At 40.7% G+C, this 23,868-nt stretch overlaps 1 protein-coding gene across 1 annotated transcript; it reads right to left on the bottom strand.

Moving 5' to 3' along the window:
• Positions 1-319: 319 nt before the first annotated feature.
• Positions 320-23,132, bottom strand: CDC23 (cell division cycle 23). The gene is made up of 16 exons (XM_082621171.1): positions 22,959-23,132; positions 22,801-22,873; positions 19,100-19,237; positions 18,109-18,151; positions 17,254-17,359; positions 17,027-17,159; positions 15,064-15,241; positions 14,881-14,978; positions 14,658-14,739; positions 4,132-4,285; positions 3,892-4,011; positions 3,496-3,571; positions 3,103-3,164; positions 2,325-2,403; positions 2,128-2,247; positions 320-1,327 (listed from the first exon to the last, which is right to left on the bottom strand). Exons 1-16 carry the CDS (start codon positions 23,117-23,119, stop codon positions 1,157-1,159), a joined length of 1,794 nt encoding a protein of 597 aa, XP_082477297.1. The 5' UTR covers positions 23,120-23,132; the 3' UTR covers positions 320-1,156.
• Positions 23,133-23,868: the final 736 nt, after the last annotated feature.

The raw sequence follows: 23,868 nt of genomic DNA, 5'->3' as shown, positions 1-23,868 counted from the left end.
AAGTTATTCATAAAAAAATAAAATAAAATAAAATGAAGTGTCATACATTAGGAGATGAATGGGTAACAAACTTGTTTTGGAACAAAAATAAAGGAAGCCTGGGCCCTGAGCTCAGAATAACCCATAGCATCTACTGTACAAATTCATTACAGCAGGCATTATAGTCATAGCATATTACCTCCTACTGAATACACAAGCACAGGCCTGAAACTCTCCCAAGAGCATAGTAAGAATGATTACTTTTACCTTGTCTAATAGATGAAGGCTAGAAAAAAAACATTCTTTTGGAGATGGGGGGAGAGACAATTATGGCAAAATATTTATTAAAACAGACCGACTCTAAGAGTTTATTCTTATCTGTACAATCACAGAAGTTATCACACCCAAATGTCCATGAAACTCTGTAACCCTGCCTCCTTGCTCTGCTTTAGTAGGGGTATAGCCAACTCTATAGACATCTTTTCCCCTTAGTAGGGGCCATCAGCAGTTCCACACTCAATGAGAGTCCTTTTGCCCCTTCTTTTGTTCAACTCTAGTAAGTTACTTCCAATTTGAAAGCTTCTAGGAGACGCCTCAAAACCAAAACAGCAGAATGTCTCCCCAGTAAGAACAAAAGTATACCTTCACCCCATTTAAACCTAATCTCTGATATCAGAATAGTCATGCTCAGCAAATCAAAGAATGATGAGTCATGTCTATACAGTGCCCTGACCTTCCTAGGGTATCCAGTGCCCTACCATCAGCAGAGGGTACAGTGGCAAGCTTTTCTCCCTTCTTTCTTCCTTGCCTCTCTAAAGAAATCTCCCACTCCCAGCAGCATTTAAACTTTGTCCCTGTAGTCTTGCCTGTGCTAAAGTGCTATTAAAGGGATGTTTTTGGGGGGCAAAAAGGTCTGGGGGAAAAGGCCAAGATCTATAGCCACTCTGAACAGAAGGGAGATAGAAGTGCTTCAAACTGGCAAAGACAGTATCTGTTCCTGCCAGGATTCTTCTGTCAGTCTACTCTGCAGGTGATTCTATAAACTGTCCCCAAGGAGCTGTTTCCATGTGTACAAACAAAAAGAACTAAGGTCCTTGGAAGAATAGACGTGGCTGTTCTTTACATGGAGGTAAGGCTTAATATGGGTCTGGCAATGTGCTGGCTTGAAAGTAGCCAACTATGGTGTGACTGAAGACAGGTTGAGTGGAGAAACTCTGCGTGTGGGAGTGTTGTTAGCAGACAGTGAAGCAGGGAGGAAAAAGGGAGCAGGCATCTCGGTGGAGGGAGTCTCGCCTTGGTTCCGAAGCTGTAGGATTTGCCGGAGCAAGGCCTTACCTTCTTCCCGGGTCTGAAACAAAGTCAGGCAAATGTGTCAAAATATGTCCAAGGCTTTTCTCAAAAACAGTTTCTAAAATACTGACATACAAAGTTCCACAGAACAAGGTAGCCTTTCCACTCACCCTGTTTTTTTTTTTTTTAATCTTTATTGGAGTATAATTGCTTCACAATACTGTGTTAGTTTCTATTGTACACCAAAGTGAGTCAGCCATATGCATACATATGTCCCCATATCCCCTCCCTCTTGAGCCACGGCAATCAGAGAAGAAAAAGAAATAAAAGGAATACAAATTGGAAGAGAAGGAGTAAAACTGTCACTGTTTGCAGATGACATGATACTATACATAGAAAATCCTAAAGATGCCCCCAGGAAACTACTAGAACTAATCAATGAATTTGGTAAGGTTGCAGGATACAAAATTAATGCACAGAAATCTCTGGCATTCCAATACACCAACAATGAAAAATCAGAAAGAGAAATTAAGGAAACAATCCCATTTGCCATCGCAACTAAAAGAATAAAATACCTAGGAATAAACCTGCCTAAGGAGGTGAAAGACCTGTACTCAGAAAACTATTAAACACTGATGAAAGAAATCAAAGATGACTTAAACAGATGGAGAAATAGACCATGTTCTTGGATTGGAAGAATCAATATTGTGAAAATGACTATACTACCCAAAGCAATCTACAGATTAAATGTAAACCACTCATCCTCTTAACCACCTTCCACTTTCCACCCCCAGATCATAGTAAAGTCATGTGCTAGAACCTAAAATCCAAACCTTTTACTAAAGAACTGATACTCACATCATTGAATGCACAGCACTTTTGGGCACAAGCTGAAGCTTCATCCCACAGCTTGCACTTAAAATAATACTGGGCCAGATAGCGGAAAGCAGTGCTCTCCTCCAAGTGTTCCACTATTTCCTAGATAAGGAAATCAGGAATGACTGAGGTGACAATAATAAGATCAGCAACCCAATTCTCATGCTCATGGCACATACCCCACATGAATAGATATCTTGGATATATTTGATGTAACATTGGGCTGCCTGTTCTGACTCAGTCAACTGTTCATGAAGCCTACAAAAGAAATTGGTCTTTAAGTATAAATCATATCTCAAAGCAAGCTAGTGATAAAAAGTAAAAGCACACAATTAAGATAAAAAAATGATAATACATAGACAAGTACAAATTTTGACATAAATGACACAGTGGGACCCAGAATAGTATTAGTGCCCAGAGGTGGTGGTTACTTATCAAAGCTTAGAATCATTACTCTGCTACTGGTGATGGAGGGAAAGTTTGTAAACACTTAAGCTGGATAACATACCATTGCAAAAATTCCCTGGTAATACCCTGAGTGAGATTTAAAAAGATACCAAGCAATTCAGATTTTTTGTAAGAATCCAGAAAAGAACTGGCAGGAAGGAAATTGCATTTAAGAACCTCTTTCCTTATCATTTCTGAGTTATTCCTTATTTTCCTGGGCCTTATCAGGAGGAGATTAGTACCTAAAGTAGTTTTCCTAGACTGCTCTGACATAAAAATTTCATTTCTTTCTATTCATTCTTGAATTTTCCAAATAGGAAAACAATTCCTCTTCAAAGAGAAGTAGCATTCTCTTGAGTCAAGATGGCTAAATTTCCAGATCAGTAATCATACACTGTGCTACATCCCCTCATTCATGTAGATGATGGATGGGAAGCTCTAGAATGTGCAGGACCCACCTCACCAGAGAAGCCAACAGAAATATCACTAGCGTGTCACTCTTTCACTCACTTTGCCAGTTTCACCAAAGCCATCTTTTCCACATCTCCCACGGCATAAGCTCTCCAATAGCACTGTCAAAAAAATAAATAAACTGGTCACTTCAACCACTGCCCCATCTGCCATGACTAATCACACAGAGACTCAGGTCCTGCAAGCCTCCCAGAAGTTCAGACTTGGAGAATACAAAGCATCTTTACTAGATCTGATAGGTCCAGGCTACATACTAACATTCCCACTAATGATGTCAGCCCCACTTTGCTTTATACACCCTATGTGCCTATAACTATTCAGACTTCCCTAAGTAGATAGATCCACATGAAGGAAAATTAAGCACAGATAGCTCAACCCCTCATCCAAACAGCAGATTTCCACACAAATTCTTCAGGACCCAATTTCAGATACCTTTTTGGCTTCCACTAGTTGATTGAGTTTCTCATAACATTCTCCTAAAGCGACCAGCATACGAGAATCATTGGGCCTGAGAGGGAAGAGAAATAGGAAATCCAAGCAAAAACTGAAGTCCTCCCTTGAGGAACCACCACCACTATTTCAAAGCTATGAAGGGAATGGGCTTTAATCCAATACTTCATGTAATTATATTATTTTGTGTTCACAATTATACTATTAACACATTAGTAGAATACACTACATAAAAATGACCAAACAACATATGGCATGTTTAAACTTAGGTCTCTAAGAGTCAAAACCATTCACTGTGATTCTTCAATAGCTATCAAAAGAGAAAGAAAAGTGTCAGCCCTTCCCACAACAAACACATCATCAAGTGGCCCGACTTACCGAAGCTGGTGGGCCCGTCTATAATAATAAAGGCAATAAAATGGCATCTTAAGGATTTCATAGGTCTGCCCAAGGCCATACCAGGCTCTGTAGTCCCGCTTATTGACCTCAATAGCATGCCTAAGAAATGGAAGAGAGACCGGTAAGAGAGCAGAATCAAAGTTAGCGACTTGCAGGCTCAATAGATACTCCTAAAATCACAACAATCTGCTCCATCTCCCCCTCCAACTAAATGCTCACCTATAAGCCTGAATAGCAGCAGATGTGTTCTTCATTTCCATGTACTCATGTCCCATCAGCGTCCAGGCACCAAGATACCGAGGATTCAATTTCAGTGCTCTCTGGAAATACAAGGCTGCTTTCTCATGCTGAGAACGCAAACTATAATAATTGCCTAATTGAAAAACAAACAAACAAAATATATAAATAACTAGAAAGGCAAAAATAAGTCACTGGGCTTCCCTGGTGGCGCAGTGGTTGAGAGTCCGCCTGCCGATGCAGAGGACACGGGTTCGTGCCCCGGTCCAGGAAGATACCACATGCCGCGGAGCGGCTGGGCCCGTGAGCCATAGCCGCTGAGCCTGCGTGTCCGGAGCCAACGGGAGAGGCCACAACAGTGAGAGGCCCGTGTACCAAAAAAAAAAAAAAAAAAAAAGTCACTAAAATAGGCAGCATTCCACAGAGTAGGCATGAACCATAACCCATTCCCCCAAAGTCCTTGCAGAAAAGCCAAATTCTACATATGGGCAACATCATCATTCCCTTGGAAAATATATTTTATCTATCACACATTCTGGTTGTTTAAAAAAAAATGTTTCCTAACACCACAAAGGTTTTCTTCATTTTATTTCCTCTCGATATAGCATTTATACACATATTTCCTTAATAAAGGTAGGAAATTCCTAGAGTATGCTTTAGATTGGTGGTTTTCCAACTATCTTCCTAGGTTTCTAAGGAGGTACCTAAAGGATTAAAAAGGTAGCACTCTGAACTCCCCTCTTCCACAAGAATCAAAGAAGTTCTATTATCACTGGTCTTAAAAAGAATATATGAAAGATTTTAAGATTCTATAAAAAATTTTATTTGAAGAAAGGGAATAAAGGCCATCTTTCTTATACTAACTAGTAAATGGATAAACGAAATGTAGTATATACCCAGACAACGAAATACTTCTCAGCAGTAAAAAGAGAAGAACTACTGACATATGCTGCAACATGGACAAACCTCGAAAAAGAGCTCAGTGAAAAAAGCCAGACAATAAGACTAAATATTCCAAGATTCCACTTATATGAAATTTCTAGAAAAGGCAAAACTATACAGATAGAAGGCAGATCTGCTGGGGATTGGGAGTAGGACTGACTGCAAATAGACCCAAGGGAACTTTTTGGGATGATGGAGTATTCTAAACTGGATTATGATTATGGTTACACAACTGTATAAATCAGCAAAAACTCAGCGAACTGTAAACCTAAAATAAGTAAATTTTATGTTATGTAAATTATCCCTCAATAAAGCTATTTTTAATATATACCAATAAAATGGATAACCTAGAAGAAATGGACATATTCCTAGAAATGTATAATCTCCCAAGATTAAACCAGGAATAAGTAGAAAATATGAACAGACCAATTACCAGTAATGAAATTGAATCAGTAATAAAACAACTCCCAACAAAAAAAGTCCAGAACCAGATGGCTTCACAGGTGAATTTTACCAAACATTTAGAAAAGAGCTAACACTTATCTTTTCCAACTTATTCCAAAAAATCGCAGAGGAAGAAATGTTTCCAAACTCATTCTACAAAGCCAGCATCACCCTGATACCAAAACCAAAGATACCACAAAAAAAGAAAATTACAGGCCAATATCACTAATGAACATAGATGAAAAAATCCTCAATAAAGTATTAGCAAACTGAATCCAACAATACATTAAAAGGATCATACATCATGATCAAGTGGGATTTATCCCAGGGATGCAAGGATGGTTCAATATCTGCAAATCAATCAATGTGATACACCACACTAACAAAATGAAGAACAAAAATTATATGATCGGGCTTCCCTGGTGGCACAGTGGTTGACAGTCTGCCTGCCGATGCAGGGAACACGGGTTTGTGCCCCGGTCCGGGAAGATCCCACATGCCGCGGAGCGGCTGGGCCCGTGAGCCATGGCCACTGAGCCCGCATGTCCGGAGCCTGTGCTCCGCAATGGGAGAGGCCACAGCAGTGAGAGGCCCGCATACCGCAAAAAAAAAAAATTATATGATCATCTCGATACAGTAAAAGCTTTGAACAAAATTCAACATGCAGTTATGATAAAAACTCTCCACAAAGTAGGTACAGAGGGAATATCAACATAATAAAGGCCATATTATGGTAAGCCCACAGCTAACATCATACTCAATGGTGAAAAGCTAAAAACTTTTCCTCTAAGATCAGGAAAAAAATCAAGGATGCCCACTTTTGTGACTTTTTTCAATGTAGTGCTAAAAGTCCTAGCCACAGCAATCGGATAAGAAAAAGAAATAAAAGGAATCCAAATTAGAAAGGAAGAAGTAAAACTGCCACTGTTTACAGATGACATGATTCTATACATAGAAAATCCTAAAGGTGTCACCAAAAAATTACTAGAGCTCATCAATGAATTCAGTAAAGTTGCACAATACAAAATTAATACAGAAATCTGTTGCATTTCTATACACTAATGACAAACTATCAGAAAGAGAAATTAATGAAACAATCCCATTTACAATCACATCCAAAAAAATTAAATACCTAGGAGTAAATTTAATTAAGGAGTTAAAAGACTTGTACTCAGAAAACTATAATACATTGATGAAAGAAAATGAAGACACAAACAGAAAGATACACCTTGTTTATGGATTTGAACAATCAATATAGTTAAAATGACCATACTACCCAAGACAATCTACAGATTCAATGCAATCCCTAACAAAATACCAACGGTGGGATTTCCCTGGTGGTCCAATGGTTAAGACTCTGTGCTCCCAATGCAGGGGGCCCGGATTTAATCCCTGGTCAGGGAACGAGATCCCGCATGCCACAACTAAAGATCCCACATGCCACAACTAAAGATCCCGCATGCCGCAACAAAGACGCCACACACAGCAATGAATATTCCGTGTGCTGCAACTAAGACCCAGCGCAGCCAAATAAATAAATAAATATTAAAAAAAAAATACGAACGGCATTTTTCACAAAACCGGAACAAATAATCCCAAAATTTGTATGGGAACACAAAAGACCTTGAACAGCCAAAACAATCTTGAGAAAGAAGAACAAAACTGGAAGCATCACATTCCCTGACTTCAGACTATACTACTAAGCTACAGTGATCAAAACAGTATGGTACTGGTCCAGAAACTCACACACTTATGGTCAATTAATCATGACAAAGGAGGCAAGAATATACAATGGGGAAAAGACAGTCTCCAATAAGTGATGCTGGGAAAACTGGACAGCTACATGTAAAAGAATGAAATTAGAACATTTTCTCATACCATATAAAAAAATAAACTCAAAATGGATTAAAGATCTAAATGTAAGACCAGAAACCATTAAAACTCCTAGAAGAAAACAGAGGCAAAACACTCTTTGACAGGAATCATAGCAATATTTTTTTGGATCCATCACCTAAGGCAAAGGAAACAAAAGCAAAAATAAACAAATGTGACCTAATTAGACTGAAAAGCTTTTGCACAGCAAACAAAACCATCAACAAAACGAAAAGACAGGGACTTCCCTGGTGGCACAGTGGTTAAGAATCCGCCTGCCAATGCAGGGGACATGGGTTTGATCCTACATGCCGTGGAGCAACTAAGCCCATGCACCACAACAACTGAGTCCGCACTCTAGAGCCCACGAACCACAACTACTGAAGCCTGCACGCCTAGAGCCCGTGCTCCGCAACAAGAGAAGCCACCACAATGAGAAGCCTGTGAACTGCAATGAAGAGTAGCCCCTGCCTGTCACAACTAGAGAAAGCCTGTGCATAGCAACAAAAACCCAATGCAGCCAAAAATAAATAAATTAATTAAAACAAAACAAAACAAAAACACAACTTACTGAATGGGAGAAAATATTTGCAAATGATATCCAAAATATATAAACAGTTCATACAACTTAATATCAAAAAATCAAACAACCCAGTCAAGAAATGGTCAGAAGACCTGATAGACATTTTTCCAAAGAAGACGTACTGATGGCCAATAGGCACATGAAAAAATGCTCAATATCATTAATCATCAGAAAAGCAAATCATGGGGCTTCCCTGGTGGCGCAGTGGTTAAGAATCCACCTGCCAATGCAGGGGACACGGGTTCGAGCCCTGGTCCAGGAAGATCCCACATGCTGCAGAGCAACTAAGCCCGTGTGCCACAACTATTGACCCTGTGCTCTAGAGCCCGTGAGCCACAACTACTGAGCCCATGCGCCACAACTACTGAAGCCCGCGCACCTAGAGCCTGTGCTCCGCAACAAGAGGAGCCACCGCAATAAGAAGCCCACACACCACAACGAAGAGTAACCCCCAACTAAAAGAAAGCCCAACTAAAAGAAAGCCCACGTGCAGCAACTCCTAGAAGAAAATCGCAACTAAAAGAAAGCCGACGTGCAGCGCGGACGCTACGCAGCCAAAAATAAATAAATAAATAAAATTTTTTAAAAGAAAAGCAAATCAAAACCACAATGAGATATCACCTCACAACTGTCAGAATGGCTATCATCAAAAAGACCACAAATAACAAATGTTAGTGAGGATGTGGAGAGAAGGGAACATTTGTACACTGTTGGTAGGAATGTTAATTGGTGCAGCCACTAGGGAGAACAGTATGGAGGTTCCTCAAAAAACGGAAAAGAGAACTACGATATGACCTAGCAATTCCACTTCTGGGTATATATCCAAGGAAAACAAAAACACAAATTTGAAAAGATACATGCACCCCAATGTTCACAGCAGTATTATTTATGATAGCCAAGATACGGAAGCAACCTAAGTGTCCGTCAACAGAGGAATGGATAAAGAAGATGTGGTATACATACATAATGGACTACTACTCAGCCATTAAAAAGAATGAAATCTTGCCATTTGCAACAACATGGATGGATCTGGAAGGTATTATGCTTAGTGAAATGTCAATTTGAGAAAGACAAACTATCTATTATCACTTATACATGGAATCTAAAAAATAAAACAAACGAATGAATATAACAAAACAGAAACAGACTCACAGATAAAGAGAACAAACTAGTGGTTACCTATGGGGAGAGGGAAGTGGGGAGGGCAAGATAGGCGTAGGGGATTAAGAGGTACAAACTACTACATGTAAAATAAATAAGCTACAAGGAAATATTGTACAGCACAGGGAATATAGCCAATATTTTATAGAACTTTAAACAGAGTATAATCTATAAAAAACTTGAATCACTATGTTGTACACCTGAAACTAATATAATATTGTAAATCAACTATACCTCAATTTTTTAAAAAAGAAGAGGGCTTCCCTGGTGGCACAGTGGTTAAGGATCCGCCTGCCAATGCAGGGGACATAGGTTCGAGCCCCGGTCCGGGAAGATCCCACATGTCATGGAGCAACTAAGCCCGCGAGCCACAACTACTGAGGCCGCGCGCCTAGAGCCCGTGCTCTGCAACAAGAGAAGCAAGCGCACCGCAACAGAGTAGCCCCCACTTGCCACAACTAGAGAAAACCCGCACACAGCAGTGAAGACCCAATGCAGCCAAAAATTAAATACATGAATAAATTCATTTAAAAAAGTAAAAAATAATAAAAGAAGAAAAAACAATTTGAGATATACCAAGACTCTGAGGGATTTTTCATGAGATATTGTTGAGTGAGAAAAGTAAAATACAGAGAAATGTGTGTAATATGATCCTATTTTTGTAAGCAAACAGCCCATTAAACCCTGCATATGTGTATGTGTATGTTTTATGTGGTATGGGACATGCTAACACAAGTATTTTAAAGGAGGAAAGGTGCAGTGAGGGAAAAAAAACCTGCAGTTAAAAAAATCTCCTTCATGTATAAATTGCATGTGCATAAACTAGATAAAAAGATGGATTTAAATGCATATATACTAATTTACAGAGATAATGATATACTGTCAAACAGAAAAAGCAAATTGCAGAGAAATTATACAATTCCACTTTGGTAAAAAACAAGTAATAAGATTTCTATATATGTGTTTGTCTTTGCTTTTAATTTTCCTAGATTCAGCTGTCAGTTTGATTCAGGAGAAATTATTTATAACAATGGTCTGTATCACTTAAGATCATTCAAGTTCACATTCACCTGGGAAAAAAGCAAGATGGAGGGCTTTATGTCCTATAAAAGGATACCTTTGCTTCTGCCACTGACTCGGACCCAGAGACAGAGGAATAAGCAAACTCTAGGCAGACTGTCCAAAGGTTAACTTCTGTAATAGAATAGGAGAAGTGAAGTAGTGGTAGCAAGGGTATAAGCTTTAGCTGCTAAAGGAGTCAGGATGACAAAGGAGATGTTAAGGAAGTCAGAACAGGCAAGTTCTGGGCAAAGATTAAGTAGATGAGATTTTCTGACCAGTTGGAACAGCTAAAATGTACTGAATGATTGCAATGTGCTGGGCAACTTACATTGTTATAAGTGCTTTTTATATGTTAATTTACTTACTCCTCACAACGAATACATGGGAGAAGGTTCTACTGTTATTATCCCTTTATGGATGAGGAAAGTATAGCGCATAGAAGTTAAATCCAATGTCACACAGCTAGTTAGTAGCAAAACCAAGATTTAAACTTGGGCAGTTTTGTTCCAGAGTCCAAATCTTAACCATGCTATACTGTAATATATACATATATAAATACACATACATATATGTATTTGTGTGTGTGTGTGTGTAAAGCTGCCTCTCAGAGACTGGGACTCCAGAAAAGATGCAGAAGGAAGCATTCAATTCACATCAAGACATAACTGCAGAAGCAAGGACTAAACAAGTAGGAGATTCTTGCCATCACTCTATTCTTAAGTTGTTTCATTCTCTTTCAGGTCCTCAGTTTCTTCTCTTCTCTCTCCACCCTTCTTTCTCCTTTGTGAAAGCTGAAATATATTTTTTGTCATATCTAATGTTCCTTTTTCTTGATTTTTAAGATAGATGAGCTGAATTCAACAAACATTTATTGACAATATGTCAGGAACTTTGCTAGGCATTACAGATACACTGAAGAAAAAACAGTTCATTAAGAAGTTTACCAAACGATTATTTAAAAAAACAGATGGGAATTCCCTGGCAGTCCAGTGGTTAGGACTCCGCACTCTCACTGCCGAGGGCCCGGGTTCAAACTCTGGTCCGGGAACTAAGATCCCGCAAGCCGCGAGGCATGGCCAAAAAATAAATAAATACATAAAATAAAAAAAAGAAACTCCTAAAGCATTACTCTTCATATGTACATATCCTTTGATTTTAACTAGCCTTAAGTTAGTAGGCTAAAAAAGGAACAGTTCATTATCTCCCCTACCTCTATTTCCTTTCTTCAGGTGAAGGACACTGTTACCAATCTGGTTACCCATTCACCAATTCCTGCATGTTCTACTTCCTAAATATCTTCTAAATCTAATCGCCTCTCTTCATTCCTCCTGCCAATACCTCAGCTTGGGCTCTCATCATATCTAGACTGGATTATTGCAAAAGCCTCCCTGTTGGTCTTGCCCTTTTTCTAATCCTCCCAGCACACTGTCTCCAGTTATCATTTGAAAATGAAATTCTAAAAACATCTATCATTCTCTGGTTTAAAATCCTTCAGAAGACTTCTCCTGCCTTAAGAATAAAATCCAAACTTTTAGTAAGGCACAAAAGGCTCTTCAAGATCAGGCCCCATTCAGACATTCCCTCCTCCCACACCATGCTTCAGGACACTAAACTATTTCAGGATCACTGTCTGTTTCACACTTCAATGCCTCTGCACTGCAATATCCTTCCCAAGTCAATCCATCTCCTCCTTTAGTGAACTCTTTCACTCCTACCATCCTTCAGGTATCACCTTCTCAAGAGCCTTCCCTAATCAGACTGGATTAGCTACCTTTCCTATGTACTCTCTTAGCATCCTATGTTTACTTCAATCATAACCCTCAACCCACTATATTATAGTTGTTTCTTACTGGTCTTCCTCAGTAGGTAATGGGGTAGGTACTGCAACACAAACCACCGTATCTGGCACTCAGAAGATGTTCAAAAGATGTTTTCTGAATAAACTGGAGTTCCATCCTCACTTTAACGGACTTTATACTTCATTCACAATGCTCTGATATTGAAAAGATCATTTGTTCCTCTTACCTATGTTCCCATAGGATTTTTCTTTTTTTAATATTTATTTCCCATACTAGTCTACAACTTCCTAAAGGGCTGGAAATATTTATTGAATGACTGAATTGAAATTCTATCAGTTTGTTAACAACATCCTAACATACACATGTATGTTCTCAATGCAGTGTCACCAAAGATCCAGGAACAGGGTCTTTCATCTCCAGGAGACTTAGGCTTTCAATCACAACCAACCAAGCTTACTTTTATCCAGGAGTGGCCAATTATCTATTTATGTCAACTGATTATCAGGCCACAGTAGTGTGGCCAAGTACATAGGGCCATGGTTCTCAACCAAGGATGATTCTGACCCCAAGAGGTTATTTGGCTTTATCTGCACAACTGGGGGAAGGAGGTTACTGACATCTAGTGGGTAGAGCTGGGTATACTTCTAGCATCCTGCAATGTACAGGACAGACTCCCACAAAAGAAATTATCAGCCAAAAATGTCAATAGAGCCAAGAGTGAGACACCCTGATACAGAAAAAGATACACTCTCATCTCTTTTCATAGGATTGGAAATTCTTACAAACATTTTAGTAATATTAGTAAGTTTAAAATACACAGGATTTGGGACCTCCCTGGTGGTCCAGTGGTAAAGAATCTGCCTTCCAATGCAGGGGATGCAGGTTTGATCCCTGGTCAGGGAATTAAGATCCCACATGACATGGGGCAACTAAGCTGTAGCCACAACTACTGAGCCTGCGTGCTGCAAACTAGAGTCCACGTGCTCTGGAGCCCGCACGCCACAACTACAGAGCCCATGAACTATGGAGCCCACGCGCTCTGGAGCCCGTGCACCACAGCTAAAGAGAAGCCCACGTGCCACAACAAAAAGCCCACGCCACAACAGAAGATCCTGCATGCCTCAGCGAAGACCCCGCGTGTTGCAACTAAGACCCGACACAGCCAAAAAATAAATAAATAGGGGCTTCCCTGGTGGCGCGGTGGTTGAGAGTCCGCCTGCCAATGCAGGGGACACGGGTTCATGCCCCGGTCCGGGAAGATGCCACATGCCACACAGCTGCTGGGCCCGTGAGCCATGGCCGCTGAGCCTGTGCATCCGGAGCCTGTGCTCCGCAACAGGAGAGGCCACAACAGTGAGAGGCCCGCGTACCGCAAAAAATAAATAAATAAATAAAATAATAATTTTAAAATACAGGGACTTCCCTGGTGGTGCAGTGGTTAAGAATCTGCCTGCCAATGCAAGGGACACGGGTTCGAGCCCTAGTCCAGGAAGATCCCACATCCGGGGAGCAACTAAGCCTGTGTGCCACAACTACTGAAGCCCACGTGCCTAGAGCCCGTGCTCTGCAACAAGAGAAGCCACCACAATGGGAAGCCCACGCACCACAACGAAGAGTAGCCCCCGCTCACCACAACTAGAGAAAGCCCGCATGTAGCAACGAAGACCCAATGCAGCCAAAAATAAAATAGATAAAATAAATAAATTTACTAAAAAAATACACACACATATATATATTAAATACACACATTTTTGATCCAGCCTTTCACTGCAAGGAACTAATTATACAGAAATAGTTGCATAAACATGCAAAAATAAAAATATACATACAAAGATGTTTCCTGAAGCAATTTTTATGTTAACAAACACTAGCCACAACTTATACAACAGAAAATGATTAAATAAAAATAATGGCACATCTATATAATAAAATACTAAATAGCCATCAAAAATAATACAATACAGGGCTTCCCTGGTGGCGCAGTAGTTGAGAGTCCGCCTGCCGATGCAGGGGACACGGGTTCGTGGCCCAGTCCGGGAAGATCCCACATGCCGCGGGGCGGCTGGGCCCGTGAGCCATGGCCACTGAGCCTGCGCATCCGGAGCCTGTGCTCCGCAATGGGAGAGGGCACAACAGTGAGAGGCCCGCGTACCGCAAAAAAAAAAAATAATAATAATAATAATAATACAACTCTACATGTACTAGCATGGAAAGATGGAAAAGATATATTGTTAGGTTAAAAAAAAGGACATTACAAAGCAGTGTGTATAATGATACAGTTTTTGCGAGCAAACCATACACACACATACACCATTTTTAGTACTCACACAGAAAAATATTCTGGAGTCATATCCACCAATCTTGGGGGTGGGATTACAGTGATCCTTCACATTCTATTGTATATAATTTTGTTACCTTTGACACTTATTTTTTTTGGCTGTGCTGTGAGGCATGCAGGAAGGCAGGATCCCAGTTCCCCGACCAGGCATCAAACCCGTGCCCCCTGCAGTGGATGTGTGGAGCCCTAACCACTGGACCACCAGGGAATTCCCTTTTTTTCTTTTGACACTTTCATATTATTGTTATTTTTACATTTGGATTACTCACAATAAAGATAAAAAAAGAAAAAAAGTGGTGACTCTTACCAATTACACAGCATGTTTCTACACGATATTTATCAATCTCACAGAGGTTGTGAGCCAGATAACTCAACTCAGATTTCATGCTCTGAAAGAAAAGAAAGACAATCTAAGCATGGAAAAGGAACCCCTACATAATTTTTCTTGTAGCTAATGCTACTAGGTGACAATCCAACCCAGGAGATCAAAGCACAAAAGAGCTTAAGTCCAAGCAAAGGAAGGAGCTCACCCTGACATAAAGAAGGTTGGAGAATGTGTCCATATTTTCGATCCTGTAAGGGTCTTGTTTCCTTAGCTCATTAAAAATAGAGAGAGCTTTGTCGATATCTGCAGAAAGAAGACAGAGAGTTCAGAAAACAACACAGCACTACCTTCAGGGTTTGATGGTATTTCGTTGTCCTTATTCACTCACCTCTGATATTGTGATAGGCAACTGCAATTTGGGAAACAATATATGAGCTCTTAGAGAAGCCCACATCAATGAGATTCTGATACTTTTGCAGGGCCTCCTCTATCAACTGCAACTCTGTGTATATATGAGCCAGAAAAAACTCTTTCATCCAGGTGTCTGGCAAAGACAGGAACTTCAGCTGGCAGCAGGAGAGAGAGGAACACACTTAATATACTTTGACCTCTCTCCCAAATGAACATCAAGGAACTATCTTTACTGTCTAAAAGAATTTATCACCAAAATTTTATTAGAGTACCTAATAATGAACACAGGGCAGTTCAATTAAGTGAATAGGACTTACAAGCACAATAGGGAGGAATAGGGAGGAATGGTCTAGCTGGGGACAGCTTCAAAGAAACGACAGGATTTGAGGCGAGCCTTGGAGGATGGGTAGAAACTGAATAGAAAAAGGGAGAGGAAGAGAAAAAAGACAACATTCTAGGTAAGGACAACAAAAATAGAGGAAAAACAGTCATGATGAGTGTGGGTAAATAGAATGCTGCAACTAGCTCAGTTTCAGGGGAGGCTATGTGTTGGGAAGTAGTGGAAAAATAAGACTGAACTGATAGGGTGGGTCCTATGCTGCAACAGGAAACCACTGCAATTTTTTTTTTTTTTTTTTTTTTTTTGCGGTACGCGGGCCTCTCACTGCTGTGGCCTCTCCCATTGCGGAGCACAGGCTCCGGACATGCAGGCTCAGCAGCCATGGCTCACGGGCCCAGCCGCTCCGCGGCATGTGGGATCTTCCCGGACCGGGGCACGAACCCGTGTCCCCTGCATCGGCAAGTGAACTCTCAACCACTGCACCACCAGGGAAGCCCCCACTGCAATTTTTGACAGGAGAATGACATGATGACATGGGTGCTTTAAGAATAAGTTTGGAAACAGTATGTCAGATGGCTTGGAAATGGGAGTATAAAAATGGGAAAGCTAGATAGAAAGTATTTATTACTTTTAAGTAATCCAAATTTGAGATGATAACCAAGACAGCAAAGGAAACCAAGAGAAAGAGATGCAGATAAGAAGGTAACCATGGCAATGTCTGGTGACTGACTAGATTCAAGGGAAATAAGAGAAAGGGAAGAGACAAAATGTGACTCTGAGGCATCAAGACTGGGTGCGTCCTGAGAAACAGAGATACAACTGAGAGTCCGTCAAGTTGGGAGGAAGAAAGAGAATTTGGTAGGCAAGATGAGAAATTTGGTTTTGCATATTCTGAGTTCAGAGATAAAACAAACTTTCAATGAAAGTCTAGTAGGCAGTTAGAGATAGGTAAATACAAGTAAACCAAGATTAAGATTTCAGAAACAAATGTAGTAGCATGTATCACTACTGGGGAAAATCAACCAGCCCTTGGTCCTTTAGAGCCAACAAAAGGAAGTGTGTTGTTGCTTCTATTAACTATTGAAGAACAGCAAAATAAACTTTGTAGACAATGTTCTCTAACAATGACTAATAAAACAATGCAGTTTATAAAGCAATTTCATATACATTATTTCATTAATTAACAAATCTCTAAATCTCAACAGAGACCTATGACAGCTCAGAAGAAACATTAAAAATGTTTTTAATTCAATTCTTGATATCAGAGAAATCGTTCCTATAGCATCTTTGGAATTAGGAGAGAAACTATAATAACATTTAGTCTATAAAACAAGTTACAGTAAACCTTGAATGTGAAAACATGAACATGAAAAGATATTCTAAGTCAACTGAATGCAAATGCAACAGCAACTACCAAACAAGATCTAGACATCAGTCTTTCAAATAAAGACCTAAATCCCAACAGTGAAAGAGACTAGAGAAGGAGCAATGAGGTAGCTATAATGAAAGGTTTAGCAAAACTTTCTCCCCCTACCCCATTATTAAAGAATTACATAAGACTTGAAGCAGAAGATTTTTCACATAGCTCATCTCAATTTACCATCTCCTTGTCTGTAATCAAGTTACAGAGTTCTAGCCAGGCTCCCCAATGCAAAGGCAAAACATGAGTAGCCTCCACAAACACATCAATGGCCTCTTTCACCAAGTCCAGCTTTCGAAGCACCACACCATACCTAGGAAAGAAGGGAAGGATCACAGAAGTTAACAACATCTCCCCTCTACTCAGAAGAATATCTCACATAAGTTCCAAATTACTATAACACTTACAGATAAAGGCCAAATCCATCAAGTTCCCGAGCCTGGTGTTTTTTGCTGAGCTCCACTCTCAATTCTCTGAGAGCCTCATTTTTCACTTGACCTTTCTCCAGGGGGCCTAGGAAAGAAACAGAGTTTCTGATCTAAGGGTAGACTGCTGTTTTTCATTTCATAGACCTAGATATTCCCTTTGGCATCAACCAAAGTTACACCTGGAACTTCCAGCAAACACTCACAAGTGGCCAATGACATTTTTTTTTTTTTTTTTTTTTCGGTACACGGGCTTCTCACTGTTGTGGCCTCTCCCGTTGCAGAGCATAGGCTCCAGACGTGCAGGCTCAGTGGCCGTGGCTGACGGGCCTAGCCGCTTCACGGCATGTGGGATCTTCCTGGACCGGGGCACGAACCCCTGACCCCTGCACTGGCAGGCGGACTCCCAACCACTGCGTCACCAGGGAAGCCCCCTCCAATGACATCTTACACAGTCCATTTACTTTATTATAGAATCTGCAACTGATAACTGGTCTGCAGTCATATTTTGTTAGGCCCACACAGGTTTTTAAAAATCTGAATTAATTATCAATGTTGAAAAACCAGAAGCTTCAACTAAAAATCTAAATTTCCAGGTTCAGGTTGCAGGGAACAGGGTAGGGCCAGTGGAAGAAAGCCCCTGACAACACCAAGCACACATTCCCACAGGGCAACCCTCAGAGGGAGTTGGGTGACAACCAGCCAGTTGTGCTCTCCAATTTGCAGACTCCTCCTCAGTCCACTTCCCATGTTTATATTACCTGCCTGGCTCCTATAGGCATTATAAAGTTTGCAACCTCTGTTTTAGTCCAAAAGTTAAGAGAAAGAAATTCATACCTAGGCTATCAACTGTTTCATCATCCTTCTTCTTTTCTCCAGACTGTAAGAGAAAATCAATAAATAGGTCTTTTTTTCCGCTTATTCTGAAACCTGTAGCAGCCTGATTCGACCTAAAGGGTACAAGTCCAACCAAAATGACATCTACTATTGGTCACTAATTTTAAACAACTATTCGGGGGCTCCACTGGCCAAATCTGGAATAATTTGAGTACCAAAATGATAAAGTGAAACAATGAATTATAAACAATTAAAAATATAGGAATTCTTGAGTCCATACTGATACTAGATAAATACATAAATAAATAGAGAAGGGGAAGACAGACTCCTGCTTAGAGTAGAATTTACTACTCAAGAGAGTGCTGGAGTAGAAAATCATCATTTTGCAACATTATAATAAAGAATACTTCAGGCAAAAATTAACAATGAATATCTTGACTAATGGTTATTTAGGTTTTTAATTTTTTTGTCTATTACAAAAAACCCTTCAATGAACAGCCCTGTACATATATATATCCTTGTGCACATACTGAAGTATTTCTATTGGACAAGTTAAGTTTCTTAAGGAAGAATTGTTTGGGCATAGTATTTCAAATTGACATAATCTGCCCGGAGCAGCGGCCCACACATGTCGGGGCCTGGGTTTCATTTCCCCATACCAAGGAGTGGGTGGTGGGCTGAGGCCCCAGTGGTTCTGGGCGCCAAATCTCACCTACAGGCACGCCAACCAAACCAACGCCAAACTACTTTTACTCCTGAAACAGAGGGTCTACTGCCCCATATTTGTCAATAATGAATATTACCAATATTTTTATATTTTCTTTCGTACCATCATTTTTTTTACTTTACTTATGATGTCTTCTTTGTTATTGCTAAATATTTATACAGTATATTCACCAAGTAAACTATTTGAAGATTAAACTTTTGCTACTGGGATTCTAAATATGGATGCTTCACTGACAGCAGAATGACATCTGAAAATGGCCCTCACCAGATATCTAGAATACATGTACAGGAAATAGGCTTTCTTGCTATTGCAGCCATGTAGGAAATGTGCTGCCCGATCATACTCTTTAACGTCAAAGTAGGCCTTGGCCAGGGTGTAAGCATCCATATCCTGGGCATCCTCCTAAAAAAGAGACAAGTTTATGTAAGTGGTTAGGAACAGGATAACAAAAGTTCAAATCCAAGAATATTCATTAATTTCAAGATGTAAGAAAAAATAATTATTTTCCTCCTCCCAAAAACCTAATACTTATTTATTAGTTTATGAAGTAAGGTCACAGAACATTTTTTCAAAATAAAAGCTTGGGGAAAAATATTAAAATTTAAAAAACTAAACCAATGCACTCAGAAGCTTATTGTTTCTGCAAATGTTGTGGGAAATTGCATATGCTTTAGTGTTAGGGACTTGGATTTAAATTCTGACTCCTTGATTTCCTGGTTTCAAGACATTAGTAGGGAACTTACTTAGCTTCTCTGAGTATTCACTTCTTCGTCTGTAAAATGGAGCCAGTAATACAGATTTGATATGAGGAAAAAGTGAAAAAGTCATGAAAAATGTCTAGCATTAATATCTGACATGGCTTTCCTTCGGCAGACTTTTAAATTTCCACATAAATGCAACATGCTGTGGAATTACTTATACTTTTTGTACTTCAAAAAGTTTTGACATGTTAGTATTGTATAAACCAAAAAAACACAGCTATAATTCTCTATGTAAAAAAAAAAAATGAAATGATGCACATTTGAGGTAAAAACATACAATCCCCCCAAATTCTAAGGATAAGTTGATTAAAACTTTAGTAATTTCATTCTCCTCATCCTTCATGTCCAAATATTACCAGCACAAAACTGGAACCAAAATTATGTTCAATATTTTCTTCATTGGATGAACATGTCCTAAATATGGCCATTCAGGTTAGGATTCTGGTGGCCCTTTTCACGTACACTCACCATTTACTTATTTCTTCTCCTGCCTCTTTCACCTGCATTGTATCTTTTGGATTAAGGAACATTCATTGTTTTTAAGTGTGTGTGTGTGTGTGTGTGTGTGTGTGTGTGTGGTTGGTGGGGGTGGTAATCAAGAAATGGCATCTTCAGGAAAAATAAAATGGATTATGATAAAGATCTTTCAGATGACACAGACTATGTAAACATATATACTATAGATCATACATAAAATGTATTCCTATCTCATTTAATTCTCTCAATATCCCCACAAAGTAAATACTATTATCCACAGATGGGGAAAACTGTGGCTCAGGAGGTTAATTAAGTTGCCAAAAGTCACTAGTATGGCTGAGATTTGAACCCAGAGTTGTGTGGCTCCAAAATCAGTTTCGTGCTGTTGTATTGGGTTGGCCAAAAAGTTCATTCGGTTTTTTCCATTAGATGGTTCTAGTAGTGCTTAGTTGTGTTTAACTTCATTTGAAACAATTTTGTTAGCGTGTATTGTGACAGCTGTCATATCAGGGTTAATTTTTTTTTTTTTTTTTTTTTTTGCTGTGTTGGGTCTTCATTTCTGTGCAAGGGCTTTCTCTAGTTGCAGCAAGCAGGGGCCACTCTTCATTGCGGTGCGCGGGCCTCGCACTATCACGGTCTCTCTTGTTGCGGAGCACAGGCTCCAGACGCGCAGGTCCAGTAGTTGTGGCTCACGGGTCTAGCTGCTCCTCGGCATGTGGAATCCTCCCAGACCAGGGCTCGAACCCGCGTCTCCTGCATTGGCAGGCAGACTCTCAACCACTGCGCCACCAGGGAAGCCCTCAGGGTTAATTTTTTAAAAAACTTATCAAAACTGGTGAACTTTTGTGTAGCCATTTTAATATCGAAGATGGAAGGAAAAAAGCAACATTTTCCACATATTATATTTTATTATTTCAAGAAAGGTAAAAATGCAACTGAAATGCAAAAAAAAAAGATTTGTGCAGTGTACGGAGATGGTGCTGTGACTGATCGAACGTGTCAAAAGTGGTTTGCAAAGTTTCGTGCAGGAGGGCTTCCCTGGTGGCGCAGTGGTTAGGAGCCTGCCTATTGATGCAGGGGACACGGGTTCGTGCCCCAGTCCGGGAGGATCCCACGTGCCGAGGAGCGGCTGGGCCCGTGAGCCATGGCCGCTGGGCCTGCGCGTCCAGAGCCTGTGCTCCGCAACGGGAGAGGCCACAACAGTGAGAGGCCCGCGTGCCGCAAAAAAAAAAAAAAAAAAAAAAAAGTTTCGTGCAGGAGATTTCTCACTGGATGAGGCTGCATTATTGGGTAGACCAGTTGAAGTTGATAGCGATGAAATTGAGACATTAATTGAATACAAGCAACGTTATACCATGCAGGAGATAGCTGACATACTCAAAATATCCAAATCAAGAGTTGAAAATCATTTGCACCAGCTTGGTTATGAGAATTGCTTTGATGTTTGGGTTACACGTAAGTTAAGCGGAAAAAAAACCTTCTTGACCGTTTTTCCGCATGTGTTTTCTCTCTTAAATGCAATGAAAACGTTCCGTTTTTAAAACAATTGTGACGGGCGATGAAAAGTGTATAGATACTGTACAATAATGTGGAACGGAAGAGATCGTGAAGCAACCGAAATGAAACACCATCAACCACACCAAAGGCCGGTTTTCATCCAAAGAAGGTGATGTTGTGTATATGGTGCGATTGGAAAGGCGTCCTCTATTATGAGCTCCTTCCGGAAAACCAAACAATTAATTCCAACGAGTACTGCTCCCAATTAGACCAACTGAAAGCAGCACTTGATGAAAAGCCTCCAGAATTAGTCAACAGAATACGCATAATCTCCCATCAGGATAATGCACGACTGCATGTTTCTTTGATGACCAGGCAAAAACTGTTACAGCTTGGCTGGGAAGTTCTGATTCAACTGCTGTATTCACCAGACATTGCACCTTTGGATTTACATTTATTTAGGTCTTTACAAAATTCTCTTAATGGAAAAAATTTCAATTCCCTGGAAGACTGTAAAAGGCACCTGGAACAGTTCTTTGCTCAAAAAGATAAAAAGTTTTGGGGGTTTCCCTGGTGGCGCAGTGGTTGAGAGTCCGCCTGCCGATGCAGGGGACACAGGTTCATGCCCCGGTCCGGGAAGATCCCACATGCCGCGGAGCGGCTGGGCCCGTGGGCCATGGCCACTAAGCCTGCGCGTCCGGAGCCTGTGCTCCTCAACGGGAGAGGCCACAGCAGTGAGAGGCCCGCGTACCGCAAAAAAAAAAAAAAAAAAAAAAAGATAAAATGTTTTGCTAAGATGGAATTATGAAGTTGCCTGAAAAATGTGAGAAGGTAGTGGTACAGTGAATACGTTGTTCAATAAAGTTCTTGGTGAAAATGCGTGATTTGTACTTTTATTTTAAAACCGAAGGAACTTTTTGGCCAACCCAATAAAAACCTTTGACGCTTCTCCTCGTTATGAATACTGTCTAGGTTGAGCTAGAAAACCTAAAAGGCTGAAATCTTAAGCAAGGATTGTTTACTAATCTCTCCAGCTTAAGTAAGGGCACCACTAAGTCTTTCAAAACTCAGCAAAAACATACAGATAAAATCGCTTAAAAACACCCAGCTCTTTGAATGCTTGAATTTCCTCTACAAACATCCCTGCTAAGCAGTATGCTACCTTCCGGTGACAGGGCACTCAGTATCTCTTCTGATGATGGGGAGCACTCACTGTGAAGACGTGCTTACCTCTGTAATAGGCGGCGGCGGCTGCAGCTCGGACAGAGGCAACGCCGGGAGGGAGAAGGCCAACTCCGCAGACCTGGAACACCCACACAAACTGAATCAGCTCAAGACCCCCAAGGCCGAGGATCCAAGCCCGGTCCCCTCGGACTCCGACATCTTACCATTTGCTACTGTGCAGTAGGCCCCGCTCCCGGGTAAGGCCCGCGATAAGTAGCAGCTGCTTTTTAATTTCCCGCAAATTTGAGAAATCGCCGCTCGATGACAGGGCGGGGACCACGGCAGCCGACACTGCCACCGGGACTACAGAGGAGCCGGCAGCCATTTTCCTGTCTTGGCCACCCCAGCCAATCACCAGCGGAAATACTAGCTGCCCCTCCGCACCAAAAAAGTCTGTCTGTTATTGGCACGCTCTTGCTCCAGAAAAACCAATCAGAAATCTTCCTTCTCGGAACGTCAGTAAGAGGCGGGGAGGGAAGAGGCAATTACTTCTCCGATTGGCGAAGAACTAGCGGGGCGCGAAAGTTAGAATAAGAAAGAGAGGGGAATAGCCACGACTTCTGGGCGGGGCAGAGAGGAATGAGTGATTGGGAAGGTGGCTTGGGAAGCTAGGGTTGGGAATAGGGGCAAGAAAGTGCAGAATGATGTGATTGGACGCAAGATAAGAGTGTAGTTCGTGGGCAGATTCTGTGCCGCTGGATGACATAGTGGTGTATATGTGTAGCAAGGATGTCTGGTATCCTCTAGATTTTTTTCTTAAAGAAGTAAGTTGTATGGCCACAGGTGGAGAATTCTTCCTCTTTACCCACCTTTTTCTTACCCCGGGGGAGGGGGGAGGGTAACTAACATTTATTGAGGGCTTACCTTGTGACAGGTTCGGTACTTTTACATACATAATCGGGTTTAACCATTAAAACAGCTCTATGATATTGTATCATCCCAGTTTTACAGATGAAGAAAACGAAAGCTCAGAGAGTTTGCATCACTCTTCCAAGGAGAGTGTTTAGATTATAACCCAGCTCTGACACCAAAACCCAGAGTTCTTAAACACTACATGAACATTTTCAACCTTGT

Source organism: Mesoplodon mirus, assembly GCF_964341445.2.
Source record: "Mesoplodon mirus genome assembly, chromosome: 5".
In the NCBI taxonomy this organism is placed as follows: domain Eukaryota; kingdom Metazoa; phylum Chordata; class Mammalia; order Artiodactyla; family Ziphiidae; genus Mesoplodon; species Mesoplodon mirus.
This window is presented reverse-complemented; position numbering and strand designations above follow the sequence as displayed.